At 44.4% G+C, this 15,594-nt stretch overlaps 1 protein-coding gene across 1 annotated transcript; it reads right to left on the reverse strand.

Annotated features, from left to right (window-relative positions):
* Window positions 1-340: 340 nt before the first annotated feature.
* NUDCD3 (NudC domain containing 3) lies at window positions 341-15,360 on the reverse strand. The gene is made up of 7 exons (XM_075272941.1): window positions 15,303-15,360; window positions 13,204-13,404; window positions 12,872-13,122; window positions 6,745-6,877; window positions 4,585-4,728; window positions 3,416-3,604; window positions 341-2,472 (listed from the first exon to the last, which is right to left on the reverse strand). The coding sequence occupies exons 2-7, from the start codon at window positions 13,393-13,395 to the stop codon at window positions 2,362-2,364; spliced, it is 1,020 nt and encodes a 339-aa protein (XP_075129042.1). The 5' UTR covers window positions 13,396-13,404; window positions 15,303-15,360; the 3' UTR covers window positions 341-2,361.
* Between the last annotated feature and the right edge of the window lie 234 nt (window positions 15,361-15,594).

Here is a 15,594-nt window from a genome sequence, read left to right on the forward strand (position 1 = left end):
AAGGTGAGTGTGTTGTTTTTAACACCTCCCATAGGTGCCAAAGGGTCACTCCAATTCTTAGACTACTCCTTTAATACACCACCCTCTAACATCCCACACAATACAGTGCCCCATCACTGATCCCCTAAAGCAGGGGTCCCCAACCACCGGTTCGCAGACCAGGATCGGGCTGTTGGGGATTTTTTTGCCAATCCGTGGGTGGGGCGGCGGGCTGGCCTCAGTCTTAGCTGGATACTTTGGGGCTAGGCCACATTGCTATGGCAATATGTAAACTATCAAGTAGCGCGGCGTCCTGTACTTGCTATGGACACTGCGCTACCCGATAGTTTATACCCAACAACATGGCACAAAGGTCACATCTTAGAGACAAAGCGTTCATATGGAAAACATCACTTTTTTTTATTTTTCACATGGCAGCCTCAGGTACAGTTTTCAGAATCCTTATCTTCTATTGGGTAAAGCTTTGACATCGTAAGAGATTTACAGAATTCATGACATCAGATGAGAAATGTTGTCACCATATGAACAAATACTAGAGGGTAAGACGGGTTGTAAACGGTTTTATGTACAACGTAAAATAACTCCAGTGATTTACCCATGAACAGACTGAGGAAAGAAAGTGAAGTTCAAGAAAATAGCCCTCGTCTTCAGATCATGCTGGAATCTGTAGTGCGGCAGCAGCAGATCACATAGGATTATTAAAGTGAAATCAGGTCTAAGCTACATAGAGATTTCTGGTACATTAATTGTGTCACCTTTATCATCTGCCCTCCATTGCCGGACTCCGAAATTGTAATCCTGGGTATGCCGGATTGAGGAAAGTGGAGCAATGGTCTAAGTTGTATCATATTGCGGGCCCACCATAGGCCACCGCTACTGCTTATAGCCAATTCTTATACTGTGCCCTTGTAGCCAATAAACAGTCAATGTAGCTTAGTCCTTATCTGGCCATACACGTAAGATACTGACCCAAAGCTCCCCTCAGACATGTACGCTCAGCAGAGCATATACATGTCCTGAACAGAGACAGTGAAGAAATCTGCTGTCAAACATCTCAGCCCCATCCTAAATGCTCCTGACATCTGCTGTAGAAGTAGGGAGGATCCCATACACATTACACAGCCAGGGTACCTGAAATTGGTGGGTTGGGCCAAGATCCATCTAATGTGTATGGCCAGCTTTAGGTTGAGAGTATATGTTGATAGACAAAGCTTTACAATGTGTGACTGAGAAAACATATTTCTATCCTGCAAAGTAGGGCTGTGGAGTCAAAGTCGTTGCGTCAGAGCCAAGTTTGGGTGAAGTTGGATGAGGATTAATTATTTTTAAGTATATTATAGAATTATTAATATTGTATAATTGGATGAATAGTGTATCACCTATTTAGGGCCCATGCACTTGGGGGCAGAGTTTATCACGGACTGTAGTCGGATGACATCGGAGTACATTCCATGATGCATTTATGTCTATGGGGCCTCCGGATCCATTCTGTCCCGATAACATAGATGATTATAGAGCAAGTCCTATTCTGCTCCGTATTATCAGTAAGGAATGGATCAGGACGCTCCATAGACATGAATGCACTCAGATGTCATACGACTACAGTCCATGATAAACTCAGCCCCCAACTTGGATGCAAACATGGTCATGTGCATGGACCCTTACTTTTATAGGAATTCAGTAGTTGCTTTGGCCTAAAGACTCCACAGCCCTGCAGAAAAGGGGCTTATTTATAAAAAATAAAATAAAATAAAAAAATTATATATATATGCAAAGAATAACTCAAAACTGAATAACTGCACATAGTAAGGCTCTGTTCGCACTGCGTCAGGACATTTGCCAATAGGGTATGCCATGTATAGTCGATCTTTGTTCAGATTGGAAAAGTAAAAAGTATACTTTGCAATATGTTTTATTTCAGGGGCCAGTGTATAGACAAACGCCAAAGGGACACTCTTTAGGCTTCCATGGGGTGAATACGACCAATGGCTACATTCAGTGTATGTGCCGGGAGCTAACCCGCTGCATACACCAGAGGTGTACACGTGAATGTGGTATGAACACCGCCGTAGCAATGTAAGTATAGATATTACAGCAGGATATTCTAATATGTCCTGGACAGAATATTTGCACCAGTTTTGAAATCAACATAAAACTGAATAGAGGGAAAAATGTTCACAGAATTACAAGAGAACATCTGGTCTCCGGCAAACACCACTTACATACCGATCTTAAATAAGCATATAAATACATCGTAGTCATGTGTGGATGTGTACTGTAATGATATACAAAGGCTTAGGTCACCCAGGAGTGACCCTGTAAACTGTGACCTCAGGAGGGACTGATGGGTCTGGGCTCCTGTCAGAACTGCACAGCACCTGGAGAGATGTTGAACATGGACGGGTCAAACTTCTGCCCCCTGAACGGCGAACCCTCCGCATCCCATCCTTTCTTCAGCATATCGTGAACTTTCTGTAAGGGAAGAAGAAAGAAGCAGCAACAGTGCTGTAAATAACGCTGCCATTACAGCTCCCATAAGAGTCATTATTCAGCTTTTCTAGGTTGCCAAATGTCAATTCTACTTTATTAACCCCTTAAAGACTGAGACCATTTTTTAATTTTTTCCTGTTTTGTTTTTTTTCCTCCCCACCTTCCAAGAGTCACATGATGGCTTATTGTTTGCGGCAAATTGTACTCTGTCATGGCGACATTCAAAATCCTCTACAATATACCAGAAAGATGGCAAAAAGAGGTGAAATTGATCACTATGTGGTAATAATGAGAGGTTACCTGTATTCTGGGGGTCAATAATTTTTTATTTTTTACTATTGAAAACTTTTTTTTTTTTTCTTTTCCTTTCAGGACCCCTAGTGACCTTGAACACTGGGTGGTCTAGTCGCTCATACATAACTAAAGTATTGCAGTATATAGTAAAATTCATTGCCTTCTATTACATGCTGCCTAGTCTGCGATCGTCCTCGGCGCCAATTACAGCTGTTAGCAGCAGGTCCTGGCTGTATTACACAGCCCGAGTCCGCCACGTATGGAAAGGGCTCAGCTCCTGAGCTCTCGCCATACAGCCCCCTGCGACCAATGACATACAGGTACATCATTGGTCATTACGGGGTTAAAGAAGACCCTTCAGCTCTATTATATAACAAAGTATATTGGTTTTCGAAACACTATAAAGTCTGTGCGGCAACTTCTAAGATAAACTAATGGTAGAAACCAGCAGGATTTAAGGAAAGAAAAGGTCAAAGAGCTTGGCCACAGCAAGCAACCAAAACCTGGAAGCCATTTTCTTGTGGTCAGAGTAAAGAAATGTATATAAATTTTTTTGTGACAATGAAGTGTGATAAGACTGTATAGTCAAGCTGGAGGACAGTCACCTACCGTATGACAACGTACTACATACCAGCTCATGACTCTGTGGCTTCCCCTGCAGTTTTTGGTGGTAGTCAAAAGTGAGCCTATCCAGCACGGCGTGTTCGTCGTCGTCCACCGTTGCCATGCTGCGCTCCTTGTTGATCTTGTCAATGTCGATTTTCTCCTCACCCTCTAAGACCGCATTCCACCAGGATTCCCCACATTTACTCAGACTGATCTATGAGAGGAACCAAGAGTCAAAAATATATGAAGTGGCTTCTCTTACATACCTCCGGTAGCTGGAGCGCACGCCTTAAAGCAGATTTCTGAGTCATACATATTGATGGGCTGTTCTCAGGATAGGTCACCAATATGTAATTGATGGGGGTCTGACACTCGAAACCTCCACTGATCAGCTGGTTGAGGAGGCCGCAGTGTTCAGAGGAGAACTTTGGCCATTTCAATGAATACCAATTACATATTGTAGGGCCTGAACTTGGTATAGCACCTCCGCCCCATTCACCTTTGGTTCTATGAGAAAGAATAAAGAGCGGCTCTGTACAAGTAACTCTAATTCTGCTGGAGCCATGCGTATTACTTGGATAGTCATTTATCTAATTGGCAGCAATAAAATACATCTGTATATATATTTCTGAATCACAAGGCGGCCACTAGAGGGAGCACAAAGATTGATACGTCTAGTATTGAACTCAGTCAGCCCCACTGGAAAGTGTCAACTAATACGGGCAAGTACAGAGGGCCCGTCACCTCTCCTGACGTGTCTATTTTATGCATGAAATTTACAAATCTGGATCATTTCTACATCACTGTGCTATTCCTCCTACTAGAAATCTATGTAAAAAATTGACAAATGGTGTTACGAGCTGGAGGCAGGTCTGTGTATGCTCTGTCATGAATGACTGTTTAGGGACATAGCCCTTTGAAAGGAGGAAGAGTAGTCAAATTATACATAAATGGCCAGGAGGAATAACAGAGGAACGACACAATGTAGAATCTTAAAATGAGATGCTCCAGGTATACAGACACGGTTGGGGAGGGGGGGGTGAGTTCCTCTTTAAATAGGCCAGTAATATCTGAGTCTTGGCTACGCCGCAGAGTTACACAACGCAAGAAGCCAAGCAGATCTATAATGAAGACTCACACCTGCCTCAAGGAAAGCATTACGTGCCACTTGTGAGGCATCATCTATCTTATTACCGAGATACATTTCCCAGGTTCCAGGCTCCACAGGGAGGTTTCTGCATTTATTTTGTGAGTGAAGTTTCCATCCATCAGGACACGCTCGCCTTGACGGTCTCTCACTGCCACTCGGATACATGTGCTGCGCAGGTCCACTGACACCTTAGAGAGTTTGCAAAAAACAATGGTTAACCCTACCCCATCTCCAATCCCTTAAATACCATTTTACAAAAATACCTTAAAAAAATAAATCAGAAGTTACTGGTTGCATAAAGCTTTTCAATGGCTGAAGGCCCCATTGCAGGGCACAAAATGGTGATTTCTTTCAAGACTAGAGATATGTGCTCCGCAGTCAAATGGTCAGATTAACGTACATTGGAAACCAGAATGAACAAATATTTCATTATGACAAGTCTATACCGGAGCATGCGAACGATATAGTTCAGAAGATTAGAAACAGCATTTTCTCTTCAGCTCAGCCCGCTGACAAGTCTCCTAAGAATATGCAGCCTACAGATGGCGGAGAGAAACAAACGGCTTCATCAAATATCAATGTCTTACCCATGTCTGGAGTTTCCTTCTTTCTGTTACATAATAGAGTCCTTAAGCTTGTATCCAAGGGTTAAAAGCGTAGGTGCCCATTTGGCAAACCCAGGCTTCTATATTAGGGAACGACACATACAGCGAGTCCCTAAGTTTTATCATAGGAATTTAGGAGCAGGAACCCTCTAATAATAGAGCAAGGCAGTGCCAGGGAAACAGTCTCTATGTCATTCCCATTATACTAGCCACGTAGGTGAATGTTGACCATCTAATGTGTGTGCGGGGCCTTCTGGCTTTTACCCTCCTAGACCAGATGTCGTAGAAGATCAGGAGCAGGTAGTAGGACTTTAAAAGGGTTTTCAAGGATTGTAATATTGATGACCTGTCCTTAGGATAGCTTATCAATAGGTGATTGTAAGTGGGCCAGCACATATCAGCTTGAAGAGGCCACACCATTCAGGTGAGTTGTGCGGCCTCTTTACCAAACATGAAGCACACCACAATACACATCATATTACAGCGACACCCTATTCACTTGAATAGGATTGAGCTGATGCTGTGCCATGTGACCGATGAACATGATGTATGAAGACGCGGCCGCCTCTCCAAACAGCTGATCATCACGGGTTCTAGACATCAGACCCCAAACAATCACAAGTTGATGACCTATGATGGAGATAAGCTGCCACTAGTCTAGTATTTTCTGGCTCTGACCTACTCCCCTCTCCCCATTCAAAACACATGAACGCTTGGCCAAGTCAAGTGTTCCTGTGTATGGGGGAAGTTTGGGAGGGTCAGCCGATAGCTATCTAATGTGTATGGCTAACAATAGTCCTTAAAGGGGCTCCATCACTGGATTTTCGCTATTTTAGATACACATATGCCTGAATAGTCTTTAAAAAGGTTGGACTACATGCAATAAATGTATAATGGCTGCAAATAACAATCAGCGGGGGGTCCCAGTGGTCAAAGAACTGGGGTCTGCAAGTCTACCGTGTGACTAGCACAGCAATGTGCATGCATGACCCCCTCTCCATTGGTTTCTGTGGCACTGATGGAGTGCTGTACTCTGTTAGTCACATATAAGTGAATTGAGGGTTAGTCATGACCTCTCCATTCACACAAGGGACACAGGGGTAGCGGGGAGGGGGGTCCTCAAGACTCCGTTCTAATTACCAGTGGGGGCCCCTATACTGTTTATAGACAATACATTTTGATCATGAGCCTAAGTCTGAATTCCTTCCATGCGGATCCCGGTATTTTTCTCCCAGTCCTTGTGTTAGGTCTCTCATTGACAACTTATTGCGTTACCTGGCACAAGGGCTGGTGATCACTTCTATAAATTAGCGGCACATTGTCTTTACCCATACAGGACATGGCATGAGTGTGAGATGAGAGGCTGCTCTATAAAGCAGGAGGCCAGAATGAAGGTGGGCTCGGCATCTTCTTCTATAACGCTGGTTAGTGCCGTATTCAGACATCTGCAGTTGAATAAAAACCACTCAGACTCCTCAAATTCCTTTGTGTCTGCTTACAGCAATTTTCCGTCTGGTTGTTGTATTAGTCTATGTCCCCCTCTGCTGGGAGCACAGCCCGCACTTCAGCCTTACACAGAAGAAACAGCACAATAGTCACCTGTCTGCCTTTCACCACATCTTTGGCCACAGGCACTTTAATTTCCAGGTCAGAGTAATCCTGCGACCATGTGTAGTTCTCCCTCACGGCGCCATTATAGCTGTCTGAGTCCATCTGAAAATGCTCTTGTTCCCTGATGGAGAAGAGAAATAACATTAGAGACATGTACTGAAGCCTAGGCCTAGAAGATACGTACCGAGATCAATGCTTGTCTGCTCTACATCAGAACTCCGGACCCTTAAAGGGATCTCCTACTAACAAAATGTATCTCCTATTATATCTGTCATGTTTGGGATTCCTACTGATGGGACCCCAGGGTCACAGGTGCCCTGTGTGAACAGAGTGGTAAAAGCACACGCATGACTTCTCCATTCACACTTGTGGAATTTGCTCGCCATCTTTCATGCCCAAAGAAGCGGATGGAACAGTGGTCACACCTGCATATACTTCTATCACATAGGAAACACTGGAACCCCATTTCTTGTGATCGGTGGAGGTGACCTGCAGCAAACACCTGTCCTCTATCCTGCACATAGGGGATAAGCATTTAAGGCTAAGGCCCCAGGGGACGATCCGCAGTGCTAAAGCACTGTGGGAAAAACCGCGGCTGGAACGCATCATGGTTCTTCCTGCAGAGCTTTGAACAGAAAGTTTGCAGAGTTTTCCTCCACCGACTTTCTATTACAATTATATCTATGGAAATGCCGCCAGCATGTTGTGATTTCCAAAACTGCACTGGTTTTGGAAATAGCAGCGTGTCCGTGCTGCAGTTTTAAAGGGGCTCTATCACTAGGAAAAGTCATTTTTAACTAATCACATCCTTGCACAGCCTTTAGAAAGTCTATTTCACACCTACCTTTTGTATGTAGATTGCCTCAGTGGTTTCTGAATAAGTCAGTTTATATTCATATGCTAATTAGACTAGTGCACGATAGATCGTGCACTCCTCTCCTGTTGTTTCCTATCTGAGGCTGCTGCTGCTGCTGATGATGACTCAGCTTCCTGTTTGCCTCACACACATAGGAGATAATAGTAGAGAGGAGGCTGCTGGGAACTTCCTGTGCTGGCTGGAAGCTCATTAGCATATGAATAAAAACGGACTTATTCAGAAACCACTGAGGCAATCTACATACTATAGGTAGGTGTGAAGTAGCATTTCTAAAGGCTATGCAAGCATGTGATTAGTTAAAAACGACTTTTCCCAGTGATAGAGCCCCTTTAACTGCAAAGTGGGCATGGGATTAGCAACTTCCAAGACTTGCAGGCTGCTGGAACACCTGATCTGTGTGGGGTCCAGGTGTCTGACCCCCCAGATCATATAGTGATGACCTATGCTGTGCAAGCAGGAGGTGCTACAGGAATGATCAACTTGATTCTGGATTTCCCGAAATATTACAGCAGACCACTGGGGGTCCATAGATTTCATTACCAGGTTATGCATCACTGTGCAGACATTCACCTATAAGCTGACAGTAGCATCATTGTAAAGAGCACATACGATGCAAAACCTCATTGCTTACCAGGTAAGCAGTACAAGCACCAGGTGCAAAGAACAGCTCATCTGCACATGGATTAAGGGCTGATTTTTCTGAGCAGGAAGACTGCACAGACATATAAAGCTATGTTCACTATAACAGCATATAGCAGAGGCCTTATGTGCATATGTCAAGGTCCTGGTAAAATGTAAGCAGACACAGCCACAGTACCTGGAAAATAGTGGTCTGTAGCAGTAATGTCCAAGGCACCATCACATGTCTCTCCATTCTCTGCAAGTCACTACCTCAACCGATCAGACCTCACCTTCAAATACAACCAGAAAACCTAACAACAGAAAAGGATGCAAAAACCCTGCGGCCGACTGTCTCCTCCTCTTATAGATTGTGAGCCCTGGTGGGCAGGGTCTTCTCATTCTATACTCAGCTCATTGTACTGGTATTTGTACTATGTATGTAAAGGGGTTATGCTACAAAATGTATTTATCCTCTATTTATAGCATAAATACCTGATCGATAGAGGTCTGACTTCAGACGCCCCTACTGCTGCCAAGAACAGGGGTCCTCGATGCTCCCATAAACCCCCAAGGTGTGATGGATTATTACATACTTTACTTATTATTATTCATTTTAAAGAGACACTAATTCATAGCGCTGTACATATGAAAAGGGTTTAAAGGGGTTATGTCCTGAGGCCGGAGTGCGAGGTCCTTTCCCCCTGATCACAGCCAGGCTGATTGTGGACTGGTGGTGATGTACATTGGCTAGTCATTACAACAGGAGAGGGGGAAATAGCCAAGAGCTTTACCTCAGCTGTAGTAAATGAGAGCGTCACTCGTCTGAAGGGTCCCAGTTTTTGGATCCCCACAAATGTAATATTAATGGCCTATCCTAATGAAACGCCATCAATAATACAAAGGTGAATAATCCCTTTTTGCCTATCACATGCAGAATACCCCATGCATATGCACTGCGCCCAATAGCTACACAATTTTGAAGAGAATACGTCATATGCACCTGCAAAATTATGCGCTTAAGATAGTCTATGAATATCTGATCAGTGGGGGGGCAACAGCCGGCCTCCACGTGGATTAGCTGTTCAGGGCGGTGTACAATGCCCATATTATATAGTGAATAGAGCAGAAAGTAGATAGCTTTGTATACTGTATAGTGGGCAAGCACCAGCACTGCATCTCAGCTTCCATTGAAGTCAGTTGGCCCCCCCGCTGATCAGATATTTAAAAACAAAAAACAAAACAAAAAAAAAAAAGCTAAATATCCCAGAAATCCCCCAGGGCAACTACCGGATGCTTTGTGGGAAAGAACTAAGCATAGGCTGAAAACATGCAAATCTGTCGCTCTGCTTCATCACACACATGTAGTTTAGTGGCCAATCAAAAAAAAACAAAACCCTATTCCCTCCACCTGGTGAATGGAGGCCTATGAAAGTTTTAGGCTGAGTGCTATGTGCACATAACATAAGAGCCAAATCAGAGGGACACATTGAAACTTGTTCTGATTTTGCCAGGAGGAGCTGCCCTATAGCAGCCACTACAGCAAGACAAATGCAGGGTTACATGTAGCTACATCCACGTACCCTAATAGAGCTGTGCTGAATAGACCCCTTTAGTAAACCTCCAGGACCTCACAACATTTGAGATTTTTCATCTTGCCATTGCGGAAGTAATATTTTCTTATTTTTGCATTAATACAGCACCACGTGGTGGTAAATTGTAATAAGTACACGTAGCTGCAGCGGCGTTTTAGAGAACACTGTATGTTACTGCTTCATTTACAGCTAGTTAATTTTGGAGGAACACACAAAAACAAAACACCATATCGCCATGTATTTTCCTTCTGCTGTTCATTGTTGACCTACATTATATCTACAGTACAGATGAAAGCTATGGCAATACGAAATATGTTGGGGATAAGTCAGCCTTTAATATTTATGTCGATTTTTAGATTTATTTATTGTAATATATTGTGTCATTTTTTATTGACAGTGGAGAAATAGTGTAATCGATCATCCCCTGCAGTGCCAGAACCCAGGAGGGGAGGAGAGAGCTGTCAGCCTGCGCGGACACTTGGTAAGTGAGTGGGGGAGGGGGAGAGGCAGCCAGAACCCAGTAGCTCAGTGGGCCCCCTCAGCCCCTTGGGGCCCCAGCACTTGCTGGGTGCTGATTCACAGCTAATGGTGCTGGAGTCAGGGGGCACTTTAAGTTGGGTAGAAAATTAACAGGGATTCCTTTTCAATGTCTGCTGTGTGAATGGCCCCTAAAGTGGTGATCCAGGATATACAGAACTGAGGCAGGAGGTTGGGGAAGGTGAAACATTAAAAAAGAAAAAGAAAATACTCATCTGTCCCAATGCTTTGGTGCACCCAGCCTGGTGGACACGGAGTGCTGGGGACAGGGGAGTATAGTTTATGTTTTACCTGTTCTAGCCTCCTGCATCAGCTCTGTCAGACCCATTCATGTTTGGCTACTTTTTTATATCTTCCATTTCTGCCTTCCAGAATTTATAACTTTTTTTTATTTTTCTGTTGCTGTAGTTATGTGAGGGCATCGCTATGTGACTAGTTGTACTTTCATTTGAAACAGATTTGGAGTACATTTTTTAATTAGCTTTTATTAATGTTTTTGAGGGGTCTGCGTGAAAAAACCCCTGCAATTCTAGCATTATTTTTTTAATTTTTTATATTAGTTTTATTATGTTTCATTGTATTTGTAACCATTTTTTTTTTTGGCATGTACGATGTTTTGATCACTTTTAGGCTAAGGCCCCATGGGCCGTAATCGCAGCGCTCAAGCGAGAACGCATTGCGGTTCTTTCCGCAGCGCTTTTAAGAAAAAGTTCACAGAGTTTTCCTCTGTGGACTTTCTCTTAACATTATATCTACGGGAAAGCCGCCGGTGTTTCCGTAGATATAATTGACAATGCTGCGATTTGCAAAGCCGCAACGGCTTTGCAAATTGCAGCGTGTCTGCGCTGCGCTCTTTTCCGCAAAGTGGGGATGGGATTCGCATGAATCCCATCCACTTTGCCTGCACTGTACAACTCCGCGATTTTTGCTGCAGCATCTCCACTGCGGGAAAATCGTGGCGTTTACGTCCCGTGGGGCCCCGGCCTTTAGGTGACTAAATGACATTAACTTGCACATTGTGGTATATATTTTTCTTAATGCGGTTTTTAGTTTGTGGACCCCACCCATCGTAGTACATTGTATTGTAGTACATAGCACATAGTATCCCTATGTTCAACAGGGAAAGGCAGCCAGAAGGCCATTGATTGGCTGGCTTCATGGCTGCCATCGCAACTCTTCAATCTCATTACAGGGAATCCAAGGGGTGGGAATCTTACCCCCAAACCACCCAGATTCTATTATTGCTATTTATCACGGTATCTGAGTAGTTACACTGCAGGATCTGGAGTATTCTTAATCACTTCAGGACCAGCCCATTCTCCCTAGTTCACAACCAGCCACATTTTTTTGTTTGTTTTTGCACTTTTGAGGGTTATAATTTTTTTTTTTTTTTATCATTCAGCTTATTCAAATAATTATCTCTTCTTTTTTTTATGGTGATAAATGGAGCTTAGTTTGTTTTTTTTTTGGGGGGGGGGGGGGGGTTATCATATATAAGGGAAAGTGCTACTAAAAAAAATTTTCTACATTTTTTTTCCCTTACTGTTACAGAATCTGTGATGTACAAGGGTGTGTTCACACAGAGTTTCTGCAGGCAGATTTTGACGCGGAATCCACCTCAAAATCTACCTGCAAAAACGTCTCCCATTGACTTCAATGGGAGCAGCTCGTTTTTTTTTTACTGCTAGCTAGTAGCGGAAAAAAAGAAGCGACATGACCTATCCTGCCACAGATTCTGCAGGAGAGTCAGCCACAGCCTCCACGGCTTGAGACACGCTCCTGTTTAGGCCCATTCATTCTGGCCTACCCAGGAGTGGGATGCCATGATGGAATGCCAATGCTGCATCAGCATCCTGTCGTAGCTAGCTGCATGGAAAGTTCACAAGCAGAAAGGTTTCCGCCACCTGTCGACAGAAGACGGAAACGTGGTAACGGAAATCAGACGCTGGTGTGAACCCAGCATTACTTGAGGAATACAGCACCCTAACCTGAACTGCAGAGCTGATCTGTGTCCTCTAGAACCCAGCAGCTTCTATAGTTCTTGGCTGCCCACAGATCACATGTCCGCTGGGCTTGAAGGGGAGCCACCTAATGGATCCCATAGCTGTATACCTAGTGCTCATTGGAATAGAATGACAGACACATAAAAATAACTGTCCCTGGGATGTACAGCTGCTCTAATAACCGACTCCCTGCTTCTGCTGATCTCTGCAAGGACGGGAAATTTTTAGTCATTGGGGCAGTCACCATCTGGTTAAAGGAGTTATCCATGGACTGACTTCATCTGGGGTTCTAAATTGGGTTGAGCCTCAGACGCTGGTTCAGACAGGTGACCCAGGGTCAGAACCAGCCTGGAAACCCAAGCTGATCAGCAAGGCTGTTTTCTCCAGGAACCTGCCCTGTAGACTGAGAAACATTGCTGAGAGCAGGGGAGATATACTGGCCAAGAGAAACACTGTATAATACTTGATATATTATGGTACTTTACTGGGGTACAGCTGAGGAGTCCTCCGGGTTACTTCCGCTGGCCTCAGGCTTCTCTTCTGAATCCGGTACCTTAGGCTCCTCTGGCTTTACTGGTACCTCTTCTACTGGTGCTTCTACAACAACTTCTTCTGCTGCTCCTGGGGTATCGCCACTCTCTGCCAACATTTCTTCCTTCTTTTTCAACTTCTCCTGCAAATCTCGCATCCTCTGCTCGTGGTCCTGCACGGCCAGTTTCTCATAGGTTTTGAATGCCTGATAAGGGATAAGTGTGATTGACCTGCACTACCAGGATTGTATATAAGGCACTGCACACTGTAATAGCCAGTTACTCACCTGCAGCACCATGTTTTGTGCAGTACCTGGAGGAAATCCCATGCGGTCCTGGGGGCTCAATAGCAGCCGGTAAAAGTCTGTCTTGCGATATAAGAATCCAAAGTAAACATTTAAAAAGTCCTGAATGTTTCCCACATGCTGCAGGATGCCCAACAGGGCATGGTCATAACGGTCTGACAGTTCCGGCTCCATTACTGCAACCTGCAAGGAAACAAAATAAGGAACTCAGACTTCTGGAAATGGCTTTATTTAATAACTTTATTAGTCATCCTAGTCTAATTAATTGGTATAATTGCACAGCCCTAACGTCAGGTATCACAGGGCAAGTCAAAAGTTCCACAGAAATGAATGCAGGACTGCACACTTTTTTTTTTCTTGTAGATTGTGAGCCCCACATGGAGCTCACAATCTAAATTTTTCCCTATCAGTATGTCTTTGGACTATGGGATGGAAATCCACGCAAACACGAGGAGAACATACAAACTCCTTGCGGGATTCGAACTGAGGATTCCAGCACTGCAAGGCTACAGTGCTAACCACTGAACCACCATGTGGCCCCTGACTGCACACTTTCATGACTAAGGCTTGGACAGTGTGCTAGCCACACAAACACGCCCATGAGCTACGGGCAAAATTCAGGACAGGTCCTATACCTATCCATTTTATGACCTGGGCTCGCTAACAGCAGTGAATGGCCCATGGAGGCATACGGCTATTATCCATGTGCCATCCATGCAGTTTAATCACAGTCCAGCAGTCTAACCCCCACCCTTATGAATGGTAGGGGTTCCAGTCGTCATACCCTACTGATCAGAAAACTTGGCACCTCTCCTGTGTATAGATGATAAAAGAAGGCAGCTTCATAGTTCACCTGATGAACGCCTAAAATGCGTGTGAACAGGTTTTTAATACATTAGTACAAACCGTATCTGAGCACAGACATTTTAAAGGGGTTTTTCAGCTCCAAACTGTTTTTCATACAGGATATCAGAATATGATCCGATGGGTTATGACACCCAGACCCTGGGTAGATCATCTGTTGCAGGAACCTCCAGGTGCCGGAACTTCTAATGGACGTGGAGCCGATGCACTGACATTACTATTCACGTAATAGGAGCAACGCTGCGATTCCCTGGAACCACCGCTATGTAGTGGACAGGGCTGCTGCACCGCTCCTATTACACTAGGTTCACACCTGCATTCGGGTTTCCATTCGGAGGGTCCGCTTCGGGACCCCCTGAAGGGAAACTTAATGAAAAAAGTGGTTACCTTTCGAAACCCGCAGACCCCATAGATTAAAATGTAATTTGCGGAGTTTCTGCCCAAAAAGGACAGAAAATGCAGAGAGAGAAGCGCTGCTTGTAGGACTTTCCTCTCTGCATTTATAAAGCGGAGAGCGGGCACAGGTGTGAACCGAGCCCTACTTGTATAAGACCAGCCTGAATGGGCTCCCCATCTTCTGGCAGCTTCCAACACCTTGAGGTTTCTGATCTGTGTGGGGTCCGTGTGCCATAGGTCATTAGTAGGAAAATCGATTTGCAATAAAAAAAAAAAACCTCTCTAAGGCCTAAAAGGCATCAAATTATGACATTATGTAAATTAATCTACAGTCCCCACACAATCGCTTTACGTTTTTTTTTTATAATGGCAAAATCCTCTTGTAAATAGTGAGACCTGTCAACCCATAGGGTCACAATAATGAGCTTCTGAAACTGCTGGAGAACTAAAAGTCCCAGCATAGGTAATAACCCACAAGGTGACAGGACATCCCAATACAAGTATATACAGATTACTCTTTGTGTCATAAACCAGCCAATCAGATCACAGCTTATGTATTTCTAACAGCGCCCAGAAAATAAAAGCTGGAATCTGATTGGTCGCTACTTCGAACTATTCCAACCTCCCTGTGCATTAGCCCCGCCTAGCGGTGATGACAGTGTCCTCTGCCCTGGTCCCCGAGCATATATGTATACATAGGTATAACACTATGACTACCGGCCAGTACGGAGCAGCACTGACATGCAATGCATTGTTATAACATGGCCGCTGTCTGACACTGAACACAAGCGCCCGGCATTATACAAAGCAAAACAACTCACATGGGACTTGTGTCACCCACTGTTTTCACTCTCCGGTGTCTGAAGAACAACTTCCGGGTCAGTGCACACTTCCGCTTCCGGTTATTGTCAGAGAGGTACGCGATTTGCCCAGTTCCAAAATGGCGACTGTTGCCATGGAAACAAGGCAGAGTGAAATGCTAATGAGTATAACACTGATTACAATGGTGCTAGGGGAGGAGAGGGCTGTGCAATGGCTGCTAGCGCGGGCTTATGTCAGCGTAGCCCTATTAGAGGGGTGGTCCAGGACCCCGAGGTGTAATAATCACTGCAT

Source organism: Leptodactylus fuscus, chromosome 5, assembly GCF_031893055.1.
Source record: "Leptodactylus fuscus isolate aLepFus1 chromosome 5, aLepFus1.hap2, whole genome shotgun sequence".
Lineage (NCBI taxonomy): Eukaryota > Metazoa > Chordata > Amphibia > Anura > Leptodactylidae > Leptodactylus > Leptodactylus fuscus.